The 16850-nt window shown below is 61.5% G+C and overlaps 1 protein-coding gene across 2 annotated transcripts in view; it reads left to right on the forward strand.

The window, feature by feature from the left end:
- LGR6 (leucine rich repeat containing G protein-coupled receptor 6) overlaps positions 1 to 16850 on the forward strand; it is a gene marked incomplete at both ends in the record, with an annotated part of 43476 nt that overhangs the window by 17314 nt on the left and 9312 nt on the right. The window contains 3 exons of one of the 2 annotated variants that reach the window (XM_079763397.1): positions 9658 to 9873; positions 12646 to 12717; positions 16044 to 16112. In XM_079763397.1, coding sequence (XP_079619523.1) covers positions 9658 to 9873; positions 12646 to 12717; positions 16044 to 16112 — 357 coding nt within the window. The remainder of the gene's footprint in view (positions 1 to 9657; positions 9874 to 12645; positions 12718 to 16043; positions 16113 to 16850) is intronic. The other variant, XM_079763398.1, reaches the window with a different exon arrangement.

A 16850-nucleotide genomic window follows, 5' to 3' on the forward strand; every position in this document is an offset into this window, starting at 1 on the left:
CACGCGGCCTGGAGTCGCTTCGCCTACTGCCTGGAGACCCCGGGCAGGTGACCGAACCCCGGCTTCCGCTTCTTTATCAGGAAAATGGGGCGGGGCCTCAGGAGGCGGCAGGAAGTGAGTTCACGCCTACGAGAGGCAGAACAGGGCCTTCTGGCCGCCCTGCACTCGTTCTTGGTGGTGTTGGCTGGGGGTGGGCGTGGAGGGGAGCAGGGGCGCTGACCTCCGGGTGGGCGAGCGGCCGGGCCCCGAGAGCGGGGCCCTGGGAAGGGGTCAGTGAGAACGTGCTGGCCGAGGAGTCGGTGGACAGTGACGCCCAGAGGGCGAGCAGGAGGGCCCAGGGGAGGGGGTGCTGGTGCCCCTTCGGCAGGAGCTGAGTCTGAGGCGCCTGTGGGTGGGGTGACAGCGTCCGTGACCACCTTAAAAACGGGTCCCCCTCCCTGCAGCACATCAGTGTGTGCGTGTGCGTGTGTGAATATGTATATGTGTGTGAGTGTATGTGCGTGTGCGTATGTATATGTGTGTGAGTGTATGTATGTGAATATGTGTGTGAGTGTATGCATACGAGTGTATGTGTGTGAGTGTATGTATGTGTGTGAGTACGTGTGTGAATGTGTGACTGTGTGTATATGTGTGAGTGTGTGTGAATGTGTGACTGTGTATGTGTGTGAGTATATGTAAGCATGTGAGTGTATATGTGAGTGTGTGGGTACATGTGTGCATGTGTGCATGTGTTACTGTGTATAAGCATGTGAGTGTGTCTGTGTGTACATGTGTGAGTACGTGTGTGAGTATGTGTGTGCAAATGTGTTACTGTGTATGTAAGCATGTGAATGTATGCATGTATGTGTGAGAGTGTATGCATGTGTACATGTGTGTATATGTGTGAGTGTGAGTACGTGTGTGAATGCATGTGTGTGACTGTGTGGCTGTGTGTGTGTATGTAAGCATATGAGTGTGTGTATGTGTGTGAGTGTGTGTTGGGGAGGAGGCCAGCACAGCCTCCCTGAAGCTTCTATGTGTGAGGTAGATCCCACCCTTTTGGAAGCCGGGACCCCAGAGCGCGACACCATCCTCCATCCCTCTGTCCCTCCGTCCCTCCATCCCTCCATCCCTCCGTCCCTCAGTCCCTCCGTCCCTCCGTCCCTCCATCTGTGATGGGGACAGTGAAGCCCGGTGCTGGGCTGAGAGGAGAGCGGGAGCTGATGGCAACTAGCCTGGGCCGGCTGCTGGCTTGCACCTGCGCGGCAGCACCCAGCCCCCCCCCCCCCCCCCCCGATCCCTGATGCACTGGTTCCTCCCCACCAACGTGGGACAGAGAGGGCGCTGGTGCCAGCCGTGCCACGCCAGGCTGGAGCCACGGCCAGGAGGAACGCGGGAAGCCACGGAGCCTGGGGGAATAGACATCGGTGGGCGGGGCGGCGCGGGGAGGGGGTCGATGGAAAAGCGGAGAAACAGCTGGGAAAGGCCTCAGGACAGGGCTCGGCTGGGCCCAGAGGGGACCCAGGAAAGCACGGCGGCAGGAAGAGGGCAGCGGACGGGAAGACAGCCCATCCGGGACCCCGTGGGGAGCCCTGCGGCCGGCCAGGGCAGCACAGGGGCCCGCCGCCGAGCCGAGCTGGGAGGTGCCCGCCGCTGGGCCAGGACCCAGACGGGGCCCGGGGTCCAGCCAGCCTGCCCGGACCGCTCCTGCCCGCGGCCGGCCGAGGGGAGCGGGTGGCGGGATAGGTGTGTGAGCCAGGCCTGCGCGGCCTGGGATAGTGGCTCCCGCTCCCCACGCTTCAAAATGCTCAGCACAGCCCTGCCCGGTGTGGCTCGGTGGATAGAGCGTCGGTCGGCCTCCGGGCTGAAGGGTCCCGGGTTCGATTCCGGTCAAGGGCATGTCCCTCGGTGGCAGGTTCCTCCCCGGCCCGGGCCCTGGTCGGGGCACATGCAGGAGGCAACCCATCGATGTGTTTCTCTCCCATCGATGTTTCCCTCTGTCTTTCCCTCTCTCGTCCACTCCCCTGGTGAGGTTTAAAAAAAGGAAAAACGCGAAGCTCATTCACACACCTCACGAGCCCCGAAAGCCCCATCGACGAGGCAGCGGAAGCTCAGAGAGGCTCAGCAACCTGCCCAGGACACACAGCGGGCAGGTAGCCGGGCTCTGACTCCCACATCCAGGCTCCTCCCCTCCCTCCTGTAGCGCATCCTCCATGCCCCAGGCTTTACGGCCCAGAGGCCTGGCTGCAGGCCTGGCTGCTAGGAACCAGCTGGGAGGCCCCAGGCCAGGCGCCCCCACCCCCCCCCCCCCCCGTCTCTGAGCCCAGGGCCCCCCACCTCTACAACGAGAGGGCTGAATGAGGTGATGGGCAGACGGGCGTCCCAGGAGGAGGCCGTGCCGTGGAGATAACGACGACCTCCTAGCGGGGTGACGGGCGCGGTTCCTGAATCGCCGCGACCCCGTGAGGTCTCTCTCTCTCTCTCTGGGATGAAACGTTTGTCAACAACAGAAACTTATTTCTAACCATTCTGGAGGCTGGAGGGCTGCGGGGAGGGCGCCGTGGAGTTGGGAGGGGGCCCTGTTCTGGGCTGGAGGTGCCCTCTCTGCCGTGGAGAAGCCCCCGAGGCCCGGTGGGTGCTGTCAGCACCACCCAGCTCGCCTGCCAGCCGGAGCGGACCCTGAGGCCCGGCCGTGCTGTGGGGCCCCGGCCGAGGGTCCCCGGGGACGCGCGAGGTGGCGGATGGCTCCCGGGCGTGGCTATTTCGGGCTCCGTGATTACAGGCTGCTGTATTTGGATCTCCCCGAGGTTCCGGGAGCTGATTGCTACATGTGCGTCTGGGGCAGAGGCTGCCCTGAGGTGGGTGGGCGCGCGGCAGCCCCGGCCCGGGATGAAGGGTGAACGCGGGCAGTCTGGCTGCTGGAGGCACGAGGAGTGTGCCCGCGTGGGCTGGGCCCGGATCCGGGGCGGGTCTCCCAGCGTGAATGCTGGTGTGGACGGAGGCGGCCCCGCGGGCCACCCAGGAGCAGGGTGGCGCCTCGGCCCCACCAGGAACGCCTCCGCCCGGACCACTCGGGGGTCTCCCAGCCCCCTGCCCTCGCGCCCCCTGGCGCTGCTGCAGGCCCGGCCTGGGAGGCCTTCGAGAGGCCAGAGCACCCCCCGGGACGGGGCTGTGAGCGGACACCTCAGGTGGGGTTTAGAGGCATGTGGGTCCCAGGCAGAGCCAAGAAGTGGGGTGACCCCTCCCCCAAGAGACAGGGCAGACGCACGTTCCTCCCTCCTGGACCACTGCCCCTTCCTGAGCAGCTGCAGGGGTACGGGTGTGTCCAGAGGGAGGGGCGACCCAACCACTGTGCCCTACCCTCCCTCCCTCCCTCCCTCCCTCCCTCCACCAATCCCTCCCTCCATCCATCTATCCCTCCTTCCATCCATCCATCCATGTACCTACCCATCCTTCCATTCATCCATCCATCCATCCATCCATCCATCCATCCATCCATCCATCCATCCATTTACCTACCCATCCATCCATTCCTCCATCCTTCCATCCATCCATGTATCCATCCATCCATCCATCCATCCATCCATCCATCCATCCATCCATGTGTCCATCCATCCATCCATCCATCCATTTACCTATCCATCCATCCATCCATCCATCCATCCATCCATCCATCCATCCATCCATATACCTACCCATCCATCCATTCCTCCATCCTTCCATCCATCCATGTATCCATCCATCCATCCATCCATCCATTTACCTACCCATCCATCCATCCATCCATCCATCCATCCATCCATTTACCTACCCATCCATCCATTCCTCCATCCTTCCATCCATCCATGTATCCATCCATCCATTCCTCCATCCTTCCATCCATCCATGTATCCATCCATCCATCCATGTATCCATCCATCCATCCATGTATCCATCATACTCCATCCTTCTATCCCTCCATCCCTCCATCCCTTCAGACCCAGGACCCAGGATCTGTGTTTGAACAGGACCCGCCCCGCCTGCCAGGCAGTTAGTATGCTCACAATCAAACTTGGAGAGTCGCTGCTCTTCTGTCCAGGAGCTTCTGGGCGCCCTACTCTCTCCCGTCCTTAGGAGCTGCCCACGCCCCGACCCCTGGGCCCTCGAGACTTTTCTGTGCCACGTCCCCGAGAGGTACCCCCTTTCCTGCTGTCACTGCACACGCAGGAGGGAGTGTGAGGTTGGATTGGCTTGGTTGTGGACCAGCCTAGAGGCCGTGAGATGCCCATGACCCCGCGGGGGACACAGCGGGAGACACAGAGGTCAGACGAGGGGAAGAACCCCTCAGCTGTCTGTAACCATGGGGAGAGAGAGGCCAGACTTCCTTCTTCTGAAAGGCCTTTAAGGTCACCAGTGCCGGTCTGGGGCCAGGAGAGCGGGCTTGACCCCCTCCCCCTGACCCACTGGGCATTTTGGGGAGCTGCAGTGTCTTTTCAGAATCCCATTCCTCTGCCCCCTGAGAGGAGGCCAGAGGGGAGGGGAGAGAAGGTGGGACCACAGCCAGGAGGGGTGGGGGCGGCGCCCCCTGCCTGCAGCCCCCTTCCCGGCTGCACCCCTGGCGTTATCACCCCCCTCCCTCTCCCCAGGCCCCCCCATCCCGGGGAGCGAAGACTGGCCGGGGCGGGGAAGTGTGATCCTTTTCGAGCCCATGAGTAATTTTCCACTCGTTTATGAACCTTGGGAGCCCGGGTGGCTGCCAGGCACTGGCTGGCGTGTGGAAATTCACACGGCAGCCGGAAAGGGCGGCCGGCGCTCCGGCTCCCGCTCGGCCACCGGCGAGGCCGCGTGGGTGGAGGCTGCCCGCCCGACCACAGGACCTTCCACTCAGGAGCTGGAAGGTGGAGGTGGCCACCCAGTCCCATCGCCCCTCCTGCAGGCGAGGGAACGGGGCAGCAGGGAGGGGTGACTCCAGGGTCCCCCCAGGCCAGGCTGCCCGTGCCTCTTCCCTCAGACCGACCTCTTTTTTTTTTTTAATCCTCACCCGAGGATGTTTTTCCACTGATTTTAGAGAGAATGGAAGAGAGAGGGAGAGAGACAGAGAGAAACATCGATGTGAGAGAAACACATCGATGGGTTGCCCCCTGTACGTGCCCCGACCAGGGCCCAGGCCGGGGAGGAGCCTGCAACCGAGGTACGTGCCCTTGGTGGGAATCGAACCCGGGACCCTCTATCCACTGAGCCACACCGGCCAGGGTGAGGGTGGGACGCAGAGCAGGTGACAGACGCGGGCAGGTCCTGCGATGCTGCCCACACCCTCCCCTCCCCTCCCCTCCCCTCCCCTCCCCTCCCCTCTCCTCCCCTCCCCTCCCCGGCGCGCTTCCTCACGCAGCTCCCGGCCACCTCCCTCCTCCCGGCTCAGAGTCTGGGACTTAATTACACCCTGACGCCGCTTGTTTGCTGAAAAACATGTTTATTTTGGTTCTGACTCATTGCAGAGAATTTAGAAAAGACAAAAACTGAAAAGAGGGGAAATAAAAAATCACCCACAGTCCTACCACCCAGACACAAAGCTGGGTGTCTGCCTCTGTGGACACGCTCGCTCTTACCACACACGCTTCCGCCGTGAGGCAGGCCGCCGCGCCGTCCCACGTGGGCCTGGCTTGTTGCTGCTTCTGAATCCCCCTAACGTAGCCCTGGCTTTAACGTCACCGTTTCGGCTTTAAGTCGTTTTTAAAAATTAAGAGGTCACTCGCGTGGCGTAAGATGCAGATTTTCTGAGAGTGGACGTGCGGTGGTGGTCAGCGTGTCTGCAGACGTGCGAGACCGTTTTTGAACCCTGGTGAGAGTCGCTCCCGGGGGAGAATCATGAGACCCAAGCTAAGGGGTTAGGAGTTGACCGGAAGCCCAGGTGACTCTGAGCAAGAGAGAGACACAGTCACAGCCTAGAGCCGGGCGGGGTGTCTCCGGTCTGTGTGAGTGGATGGAAGGATGGGCAGATGGAAGGATGGATGGGTAGATGGATGGAAGCATGGACAGATGGATGGAATGAAGGATGGATAGGTGGATGGGACAGATGGATGATGGATGGATGGACAAAGAGATGGATGGAGGGATGGATGGATGATGGATAGACAGATGGACAAATGCAGGGATGGAGGGACAGATGAATGGAGGGATGGATGATGGATGGATGGAAGGATGATGGATGATGGACAGATGGAAGGATGGATGGATGATGGACAGATGGATGGATGGATGGATGGATGGATGATGGGTGGATAGATGATGGAGAGATGGATGGATGGATGGATGATGGACAGATGGATGGATGGATGGATGGATGATGGACAGATGGATGGATGAACAGATAAATGGATGGATGGATGGATGGATGGGTGGGTGGATGATGGATGGATGGTAGATGGTAGATGGATGGAAGTATAGATGATGAATGGATGGAAGGATGGATGAATGATGGACAGACGGATGGATGGATGGATGGATGGATGGACAGATAAATGGATGGATGGATGGATGGGTGGATGATGGATGGTAGATGGTAGATGGATGGAAGTATGGATGATGAATGGATGGAAGGATGGATGGATAATGGACAGACGGATGGATGGATGGATGGATGGATGGATGGACAGATAAATGGACGGATGGATGGATGGGTGGATGGGACGTTGGGAGGCTGGGACGAGGGGATGCATAGCACACAGCTATAACCTCCCCAGTTCTCATTCTGGTCCCCAGGGCGCCTATGAGACCCTGGACACGGGAAAGGAGGAACTAGATTGTGGGAAGGCCTGGGAGCCTGTGTCAGGGAAGCCAGAACTGATGGGACTTTTCCTCCTTCTCTCCCCCGCCTCCCCCCGGGGTTCCTTGAAAAGTGCTCCCCTGTGGCCTGGTCTCCCCTGGTCCCTCTCACTGCAGCGTCCGCTGGGACGGGTCCTAAGCGTCTTTGAAACACTGGGTGCTGCTCATGTCTCCTAACCTCTGACATCACCGCCCCCTTCCGGGGAGGCCAGCGGGAAAACCCCCGTCTGCCTCTTCCTCCTCCAACCACAGCCGCCCGTGGCCAAGGGCAGGCGTCCAGGCCCCGGGGAGCCACAGAGCCCAGCTCTCAGGCAGGCCAGGAGGGACCCAGACGCCAGGCACCCGCTCGACGTGAGGAATCCGATGGCGGGGGCCGGGAGGGGTGCGATGGCTGTTTGTGGTCCCCACCCCGGGACTCCAGCACCGTCGCCCACCGCTGGCCCTCTGCCCGGGCCTGCGGGCCGTGTCCTCAGGGGAGGCTCAGGCAGGCTCCACACAGAGCCTCTCCTGTGCCTGCCCCTGGCGGGCGGGCAATTACTTTCTAAACACGAGGGAGGGTGCTCAGGTGTCACCCTTTGATGTGCAGAGAGCAAGGGCTCTCCTGCCTGCCAGGCGGGGTGCTGGCTCATCCGTCAATGCCTGGCAGGTGGAGGGAGGGGGCTGGGCCTCCCAGGAGCCCCTTTGTTTCCACATCCCCCCTTTCATCTATTGAAAGGCTGACGGAGAGGGGAGGGATCTCATCAGGTGGCATCAACCAGAACTGACATGCCCGGCCGGGCCCGGGTGGCTCTGTGGTTGAGCGTCGACCCATGAACAAGGAGGTCACGGGTTCGATTCCCGGTCGGGGCCCATGCCCGGGTTGTGGGCTCGGTCCATGATTCCCTGAGGATGAGGCTGGCAGGGCTGTGGCCCTGACCCTCCAAGTCCCCAGGATCAGGTGGTTGGAAGGTCTGGCCAGCCCGGCCGGCGTGGCTCCGTGGTGGAGCGTCGACCTAGGAACCAGGAGGTCATGGTTCGATTTCATGGTCACATGCCCGGGTTGCAGGCTCGATCCCCAGTAGGGGGCGTGCAGGAGGCAGCCGGTCCGTGATTCCCTCTCATCATGGATGCTTCTCTCTCTCTCTCTCTCTCTCTCTCTCTCTCTCTCTCTCTCTCTCTCTCTCTCTCCCTCTCCTTTCCTCTCTGAAATCAAGAAAAAACACACTGACGAAACTCGGGGGGCAGTGTTGCTGGGGCGCTCGGCTGCCCCTGCTCAGTCAGCGGGAACACAATGGTTAAGGAGGCTCCATCCACCTGCACCCCTCACCCCACCTGATCCCCGGAAGGGAAGCGTGGGGTCTCGTCAGCCACCGCCTCTCTGTCGCCGAGGGACCCTGCCCAGGAGAGCTCGGGTTCCAGAATATTCGCGTTCAGACCCTGTGAGGGCCTGGTGCTGGGCTCCTGGTGTGTAGAGAGCGACTAGGATTCAAGGGAGGGGACCCCGATGTCCGGCCCAAGGGGTTCACCGGACCTCGGCCAGCGACAGAGTAGGGGCAGCATCCTCCCCTGGGGGGGGGGTCTGGGGGGCCGTCCCTATGGCCCTGCTAAGGGGGCCGAGGCTGAGGGATACCTCCTCCCAAGTGGACGTGAGCGGGAGGGAACGGAACACCGGACGCAAAGCCAACCACCTTCTTTTTTTTTTTTAAATAAATGTATTTTATTGATTTCAGAGAGGAAGGGACAGGGAGAGAGAGAGAGACATCCGTGATGAGAGGGAATCATGGATCGGCTGCCTCCTGCACGCCCCCTACTGGGGATCGAGCCCGCAACCCGACCGGGAATCGAACCCTGACCTCCTGGTTCCTAGGTCGACGCTCCACCACGGAGCCACGCCGGCCGGGCTGGCCAGACCTTCCGACCACCTGATCCTGGGGACTTGGAGGGTCAGGGCCACAGCCCTGCCAGCCGCATCCTCAGCCCTGGGTTGGGGGTGTGGGGGCGCAGGGTGGCCCTCGTGGTGAGGGTGGGCTGGTTCCCGGAGCCCGGGCGAGCCCGGACCGGCCCGCGAGGCCCCTGCTCACCTGCCGTGTTAGCACAGGTCAGGACGCGGGCGCGTCGCAGCGTCGCAGCCAGCCAGGGAGCCCAGGCCCACGTGGGGAGGAGAGGGGAGGGGAGGGGAGGGCTGCCGGGGGGGTTGACTTGGTTCCAGGGCTTAATTGGTGTAATTGCTCTCCGCTTCCTGCCAAACCCCGTCCGTCTGGGCGGCTGCCCACCTGCGGGCGGGAGCGGCTCCCCGAGGCCTCCAGTCCCACGTGGAGGATTCTGAGGCCCCTCCAGCTCCCGCCCCGCCCGCCCTGGAGGACCAGGGACCCCAGGGCAGCCTGAACCCCAGCTCCAGCCTGAACCCCAACTCCTTCAGGGAGCACCCCATCCTGCCAGGGGTAGGGAGAGCGTGGGAGGGGCGTCTAGAGCCAGTCTGCAGACTCTGGGGTCCCCACGGTTCCGGGGTCCTTATGGGAAGCAGTGGATGTCCCTCGGGGAGGCAGGGGTGGGGGAGAGAGCAGGTCCATTTGCTTGGGGAGCCCAGTCACACGAATTTCTCCTTGGGTGCAGGGTCGTGGAGCCTCAGGGCCTTTGGGGGTGAAGACTGGGGCTTCCACGACTTAGGGGCCCCCGTGGGGAAACCCCACCTTGGGGCAAGGCCTCCTCACAGGCCAGCGCGTCTGGGCCCCGTGGCACCAGCCGCAGAGGGCCCAGCCCAGGTGCCCGGACCGGGACTCGAACCCTGACCTCCCGGTTCATAGGTTGGTGCTCAGCCGCTGGGCCGCGCCGGGCGGGGCTTGGTCTGCGTCGCGCCCTGACGGCCCCTCCCTCCCCGTCCTCTCTCCCTCCCTCCAGGCGCCTGGACGCCAACCTCATCGCCCTGGTCCCCGAGAGGAGCTTCGAGGGGCTGTCCTGCCTCCGCCACCTGTGGCTGGACGACAACGCGCTGGCCGAGGTCCCGGTGCGGGCCCTCAACCGCCTCCCCGCCCTGCAGGCCATGACCCTGGCCCTCAACCGCATCCGCCACGTGCCCGACTACGCCTTCCAGAACCTGAGCAGCCTCGTGGTGCTGTGAGTGCCTCCCCGCTCCGCGTGCACGGGGCCGCCCGGGGATCCCCCCCCAACCCCGTTCACTCCAGGGCCTGACAGCTGGCTCTTCCGCCTCCGCCGGCCACCGAGCCTTCTGCTCTGGGTCCCCTTCGTGAAAATGAGGGGGGATCGTGCCCTGCTGACCCCACGCACCCTGCTGACCCCATGCACCCTGCTGACCCCACACACCCTGCTGACCCCATGCACCCTGCTGACCCCATGCACCATGCTGTCCCCACGCACGGGGTTGCCGTGAGGCCCGATGACATCAGAGCTAGAGAAAGGCCCTCAGGACAGAGACCATGAGCAGACACCAGAGTGAAGCTATTATTTTCTTTCTTTCTTTTCTTTTTTAAAAAAATATATTTTACTGATTTTTACAGAGAGGAAGGGAGAGGGAGAGAGAGTTAGAAACATCGATGGGAGAGAAACATCCATCAGCTGCCTCCTGCACACCCCCTACTGGGGATGTGCCCGCAACCAAGGTACATGCCCTTGGCCAGAATCGAACCCGGGACCCTTCAGTCTGCAGGCCGATGCTCTATCCACTGAGCCAAACCAGTTAGGGATCTTTTCTTTCTTTCTTTCTTTCTTTTTTAAATAAATATTTATTGATGTCAGAGAGGAAGGGAGAGGGAGAGAGAGCTAGAAACATCGATGATGAGAGAGAATCATGGATCGGCTGCCTCCTGCACGCCCCCTACTGGGGATCGAGCCTGCAACCCGGGCTTGTGCCCCGACAGGGAATTGAACTGTGACCTCGTGGTTCAAAGGTCGACACTCAACCACGGAGCCACGCCGGCCGGGCTGGCTATTATTTCTCTCCCCGTGGGGATATATTAACGGCACCTTGTGTGTGGGCATGTAAGCCAAGGGTGTCTTTTTTTTTCTTTTTAATTATTATTATTATTATTTTGTTAATCCTCACCTGAGGTTCTCTTCCCATTTGATTTTTTTTTTTTTTTTAGAGAGAGTGAAGCGAGGGGGAGAGACAGAGAAAGAGAAACATCGAAGTGAGAGAGACACATCTATTGGTTGCCTCCTGCATGTGCCCCGACCGGGGCTGGGGATCCAGCCTGCAAATGAGCTACGTGCCCTGGACCGGAATCGAACCCTGGGACCCTTCCGTCTGCAGGCGGACGCTCTAACCCAGGGGTCCTCAAACTCTTTAAACAGGGGGCCAGTTCACTGTCCCTCAGACCGTTGGAGGGCCGGACTATAGTTAAAAAAAAAAACTATGAACAAATTCCTATGCACACTGCACATATCTTATTTTGAAGTAAAAAAAACACAAAACGGCAAAAACACCTGCATGTGGCCCGCGGGCCGTAGTTTGAGGACGCCTGCTCTAACCACTGAGCAACACCGGCTGGGCCGAGGGCGTCCATCATGGTCACCGCCTCTGACAGCCAGGGATGTGGCCGTCGGCCTGGCACTGGGTGGGTGGGACGCGTTCCCGTCTCCCAGGCCTGGAGGAGCAGAGAGAAGCCATCGGGCGACTAGCCAGAGCCCAGCCTGCAGGGTGATTCCCTGGGAGGTGGCACCCCTGGCAGGACCTGGGGCCTGGGGTTACCTCTGCCTTCCTCCCTTCCTTCCTTCCCGGCTCGGTCTGTGGGTACAAATTAGCTCCCAGCTAATTGCTGCGAGGGAGTGGTGAGTTCACCGGGTAATGACTGAGGGCTCTCAGGTTCCGTGGAATAGCTTGGGGGGGGGGCCACACCCCTCGCTGGGGAACAGGTGCGTCCGGGAACCCTGCTCGGCGGCAGCGGCGCCCCCTGCTCTTGGGAACCTGGCGGATTGTGTCGCGTTCTTTGACCGGGGAGCCGCGGGACCTGGACGGGCATCCTCAGGGGCCACGCCCGTGGGCCAGGCGTCCGGGTGTCCGTCCCAGAGGGCGAGCAGAGCAGGTGTTGGAGTCCAGCTGAAGGGCTACCCCGGCCGCATCCCCAGGGAGGGGGCCAGGTGGCCGGGGAGTAGGTATCATAGACACTAAGGCCTGGCCGGCGTGGCTCAGTGGTCGACCTATGAACCAGGAGGTCAGGGTTCGATTCCCAGTCAAGGGCACAGGCCCGGGTTGCAGGCTCGATCCCCAGTGTGGGGCGTGCAGGAGGCAGCCGATCCATGGTTCTCTCTGATCATGGACGTTTCCAGCTCTCTCTCCCTCTCCTTTCCTCTCTGGAATCAATAAAAATATGTTTTTTAAAAATAGACACTCTGTAAAGTCCTCCCTGACTGCTCAGGGCTCACCGGTCCCGCCCCCCATTGCCCCCACACCGCTGAGCTCAACTGCAGCACCCCAGCTGTAATAGAACACTTAGCCCTTAATTACATGTTGTCTGCAGCGGGGGGATGCTGGTTCCCATCCGTGTGCCGGGCCACTGCGTCATGCCGGCTGGGTCCTGGGGAGCCTCAGACCAGAGCCCCCTCGGCCCCTGCCAATCAGGCCTCTCTGAGAAGGTAGTGGGAGCCCGCGTCCGCCGCGGCCGGACGCTCCTCTCCAGTTAAAACGGGGCAGCCCGTGGTCCTATCTGGTCCCATCGCTGCCCTAGCTGGTTTGGCTCAGTGGACAGAGCATCGGCCTTGGAGACGGTGACTTCCGAAGTCGGGCTTCCGCCCATCACTGTGTTCCTGGACCCGTGGGGTCATTCTGTCCACACGTCAGCCTCCTCCTCAAGTCGCCGTCTGCCCCTCCCCCCCCACCCCCGGGCTGGGTGCTGCGGGCACCCGGCTGACCCGTCTTTCCTTCCCACACAGGCATCTTCATAACAACCGCATCCAGCGTCTGGGGACCCACAGCTTCGAGGGCCTACACAGCCTGGAGACCCTGTGAGTGCGGGTTGTGGCCGAGCTCCGTCTATGGTGTCCGGGGCGGAGGGGAGGGGCGGGGGGCCGGGAGGAGGCTGGCAGAGAGGAGGCCAGCAGGCTGGGACACCGGCATCTGGCTGCGGCCTGCTCCCCGCACGCCTCTCCCTGGCGCTGTCTCTCGCGCGCGCGTCACCCCGAGGAATGGCTCCTCCTCCTCAGGCCGGTGGAAGGTGGCCTCCCGGGGCTCAGGGTGGCCCTGAGAGGGGGGCCCAGGACCCCTGCCGGCAGAGACCCCACCGAAATAGCGAAACGTCCAGAACCAGGGGGACCGCAGGGAGAAGCTAGGACTGGGATGTTCCACTGGGGCCGTGGTCGGCAAACCGCGGCTCGCGAGCCACACGCGGCTCTTTGGCGTCTGGAGGGTGGCTCTTCCACAAAATACCACGGCCTGGGCGAGTCTATGTGGAAGAAGTGGCGTTAGAAGAAGTTTACGTTTAAAAAATGTGGCTCTCCAAAGAAATGTCAATCGTGGTCCTGTTGATGTTTGGCTCTGTGGACGAATGAGTTTGCCGACCACGGCCCTGGGGAATGGGAGGCTCGGGCGTGCGTCGGGGCCGACGCCAGGGGAGTCTGACATCGCGTGAGGGCGGCGATGACGAGGAGGAGGCCGCCGGAACCGCTTTGCCCAGGCATCTGACCGGTAGGTGGCCCGCAGGGAGACGGCCCCTCGGTGCTCGGCCGGCTCATACAATGCCCCCACGCCGCTGGCTCTTCAAAAGCCGTGCTGCTCACACGTGTGTCCTGGAATTCTGCGAAGGTGCCCTGGCTGGGAATTGAACTGTGACCTCCTGGTTCATAGGTCGGGCTCCACCCTTTGCCCCGGAGTCCGCCAGCCACCGCGGCCAGGCCAGCTGCATGGCCACCTGGGGCCCAGCTGGAGGCGGTGCCCGGGCGGGGAGGGGGGTGTGGAGGAGGACCCGGGCGCCAGGTGTCCGTCAGCCAATGAGGATGGGAAGGGCTCCAGGTACCAGGGGCTCGGCCTGTTCTGTGCCACCCCCCCTCTTTTTTTTTTTTTTTTAATATATTTTATTGATTTTTTACAGAGAGGAAGAGAGAGGGACAGAGAGCCAGAAACATCGATGAGAGAGAAACATCAACCAGCTGCCTCCTGCACAACCCCCACCGGGGGTGTGCCCGCAACCAAGGTACATGCCCTTGGCCGGAATCGAACCTGGGACCCTTGAGTCCGCAGGCCGACGCTCTATCCATCGAGCCAAACCGGTTTTGGCCCGCCCCCCCTCTTATACGCCACACGAACCCAGGATGGACCCCGGGACCCTCCGGTCCGCAGAGCGCCCTTCCTGAGTGAGGGGCTCCTGAGCTCGGCGCCCGGCCGTCCTCCGCCGTTGAGTCTGGTGCGAACCGTGCAGGCCTGCTCTGCGCCAGGTGTGTGGGGACCCCGTGTCCCCTCCGCCGCCTCTGGGAGACGCCAGGGCTGTGGGCGGAGTCGGCCGCCAGTGCCGCAGACCAGGAGCGCAGCCAGCTCACCCGCCCACCCACCCGGGTGTGGGCCACTGGCGCTGCCGGGATGCTGGAGGGGGCACATGGGGTGGGGGCGCGGGGGGGTGGGTGTGTTGGCTCCGCTAAAGCCAGCCGGCAGCCATTGCCTCACTCGGGGCACGCTGCCCGCTTCTTTCTCAATTAGCCACCGGCAGGCTGCGGAGGGCGCTTGGCGAGGAGGGCGCTGGCTTCACTAATAGAGCCGCCCAGCGCCCAGCGCCCACCTGCCTTTGATGTGCAGGGTGCGGGGCTGCCCACGAAGTCTGAACCCGCTTACAGGCCCGGAGGCCAAGATAAGGGGCGAGCCCTGGCTGGTGTGGCTCAGTGGATAGAGCGTCGGCCTGAAGACCGAAGGGTCCCAGGTTCCATTCCGGCCAAGGGCACGTGCCTGGGTTGTGGGCTCGATCCCCAGTAGGGGGTGCGCAGGAGGCAGCCGATCCATGATGCTCTCTCATCATGGATGTTTCTCTCTCTCCCTCTCCCTTCCTCTCTGACATCAATAAAATGTATTTTTAAAAAAAGATAAGGGGCGAGAAAAGTCCCTCCTCCCCCCGCCCCGTCAACAGAGCGTCCGACAGCTGCGGGGTGAAGGCAGCTCTTCCTGCCGCTGCCTTGTGACCTTGGTCACGTCCTGGGAGTCTGCTTTCTAACCCGCCAGGTTCTAGGAATAGTGCTGCCCTGGCTGGTGTGGCTCAGTGGATAGAGCATCGGCCTGGGGACTGAAGGGTCCCGGGTTCGATTCCCAGTCAGGGCACATGCCCGGAGTGCGGGCTCCATCCCCAGTGTGGGGCGTGCAGGAGGCAGCTGATCCATGATTCTCTCTCATCATGGAGGTTTCTATCTCTCTCTCTCCCTCTCCCTTCCTCTCTGAAATCAATTTTTAAAAAAGGCATTAAAAAAAAAAAAGGCCCTAACTGGTTTGGCTCAGTGGATAGAGCGTCGGCCTGCGGACTGAAGGGTCCCAGGTTCGATTCCCGTCAAGGGCATGTACCTTGGTTGCGGGCACATCCCCAGTAGGGAGTGTGCAGGAGGCAGCTGATCGATGCTTCTCTCTCATTGATGTTTCTAACTCTCTATCCCTCTCTCTTCCTCTCTGGAAAAAATCAATAAAAATATATTCTTTAAAAAAGAAAAAGGAATGGTGTTGGCCTCGCCAGGGGCTGTGTGGACCCCATGAGAGCTGTGTGGGACCTTGCCCTGCACCCCTCCTCTCTCCCAGCCTCTCCCCTCTCTCCCAGCCCCTCCTTGGCCGCCTTCTCAATCACACCCCCTTTTCCCCCTCCTCCAGGGATCTGTTCTCCTTCCAGCTTTTGATCTCCAATTAAAAAGGGGCGCGTGTGTTCTTTGTACCCCGTCCCCGGAGCACTGGCCGGGAGCCTGCAGGGGCGGCCAGATGTGGAGGGCGGGGCGGGGCACGAAAGCGGGGCGTCCGACCTGTTCATTGTGGTGACATCGGCGCGCTTTGCCGCGCGGCTGTTACCGCCGAGCTTTCCGTGTGAGCCGCTTGCTGGCAGGTTGTCTCTCCCTCGGGCCATGAATCTCTGCCACGGGGGCCTCCCTCATCTCCATGGAGGGAGGGTCGAACCCCCGCCAGCCCGGCTGCGGCCTGGCCCCTCTATGGAGGGGGCGTGACCTGCGGAGGAGAGGGCCAGGTGCGGGCAGGCACACGCAAGGTCACACCTGTCCCAGCGTTGACCCCTGGATCCCACCCCCGGAGCCACGCGTGTTGCTGAGGCCTGGCCTGCCTGCCCGCCGGCGCCCCTGAGCACGACCCTGCTCCCTTCCAGGGATCTGAACCACAACGACCTGCGGGAGTTCCCCGTGGCCATCCGGACGCTGGGCCGGCTGCAGGAGCTGTGAGTACCTCCGCCGAGTCCTGGTCTCCCAGGGCGGGGGCGTTTAGGACGGGAGGACGGATAGGGACCTGACCCCCGGGCAGAGAGGGGGCCCCGCAGGAGTGAACGGGACCAGCCTACAGGCCCCGAGGTGAGGAGCAGCACCTTTTATTTTTGTTGCGTTTTTAAAATATATATATATTTTATTGATTTTTTACAGAGAGGAAGGGAGAGGGATAGAGAGTTAGAAACATCGATGAGAGAGAAACATCGATCAGCTGCCTCCTGCACCACCCCCACTGGGGATGTGCCCGCAACCAAGGTACATGCCCTTGACTGGAATCGAACCCGGGACCCTTCAGTCCGCAGGCCGACGCTCTCTCCACTGAGCCACACCGGCGAGGGCTGTTGCTGTTGTTAATCCTCACCCGAGGATATTTTCCCATTGATTTTTATTTTTATTTAATACATTTTATTGATTTCAGAGAGGAAGGAAGAGGGAGAGAGAGATAGAAGCATCCATGATGAGAGAGAATCATGGATCGGCTGCCTCCTGCACGCCCCCTACTCGGGATCGAGCCTGCAACCCAGGCGTGTGCCCTGACCGGGAATCGAACCCGGGACCCTTCAGTCCGCAGGCCGACGCTCTATCCACTGAGCCAAACCGGCTAGGGCAGTGGTTCTCAACCTTCCTAAGGCCGTGACCCTGTAATACAGCTCCTCATGTGGTGGTGACCCCCAACCATAACATTATTTTCG

This window comes from Cnephaeus nilssonii (assembly GCF_951640355.1).
Source record: "Cnephaeus nilssonii genome assembly, chromosome: 23".
In the NCBI taxonomy this organism is placed as follows: domain Eukaryota; kingdom Metazoa; phylum Chordata; class Mammalia; order Chiroptera; family Vespertilionidae; genus Cnephaeus; species Cnephaeus nilssonii.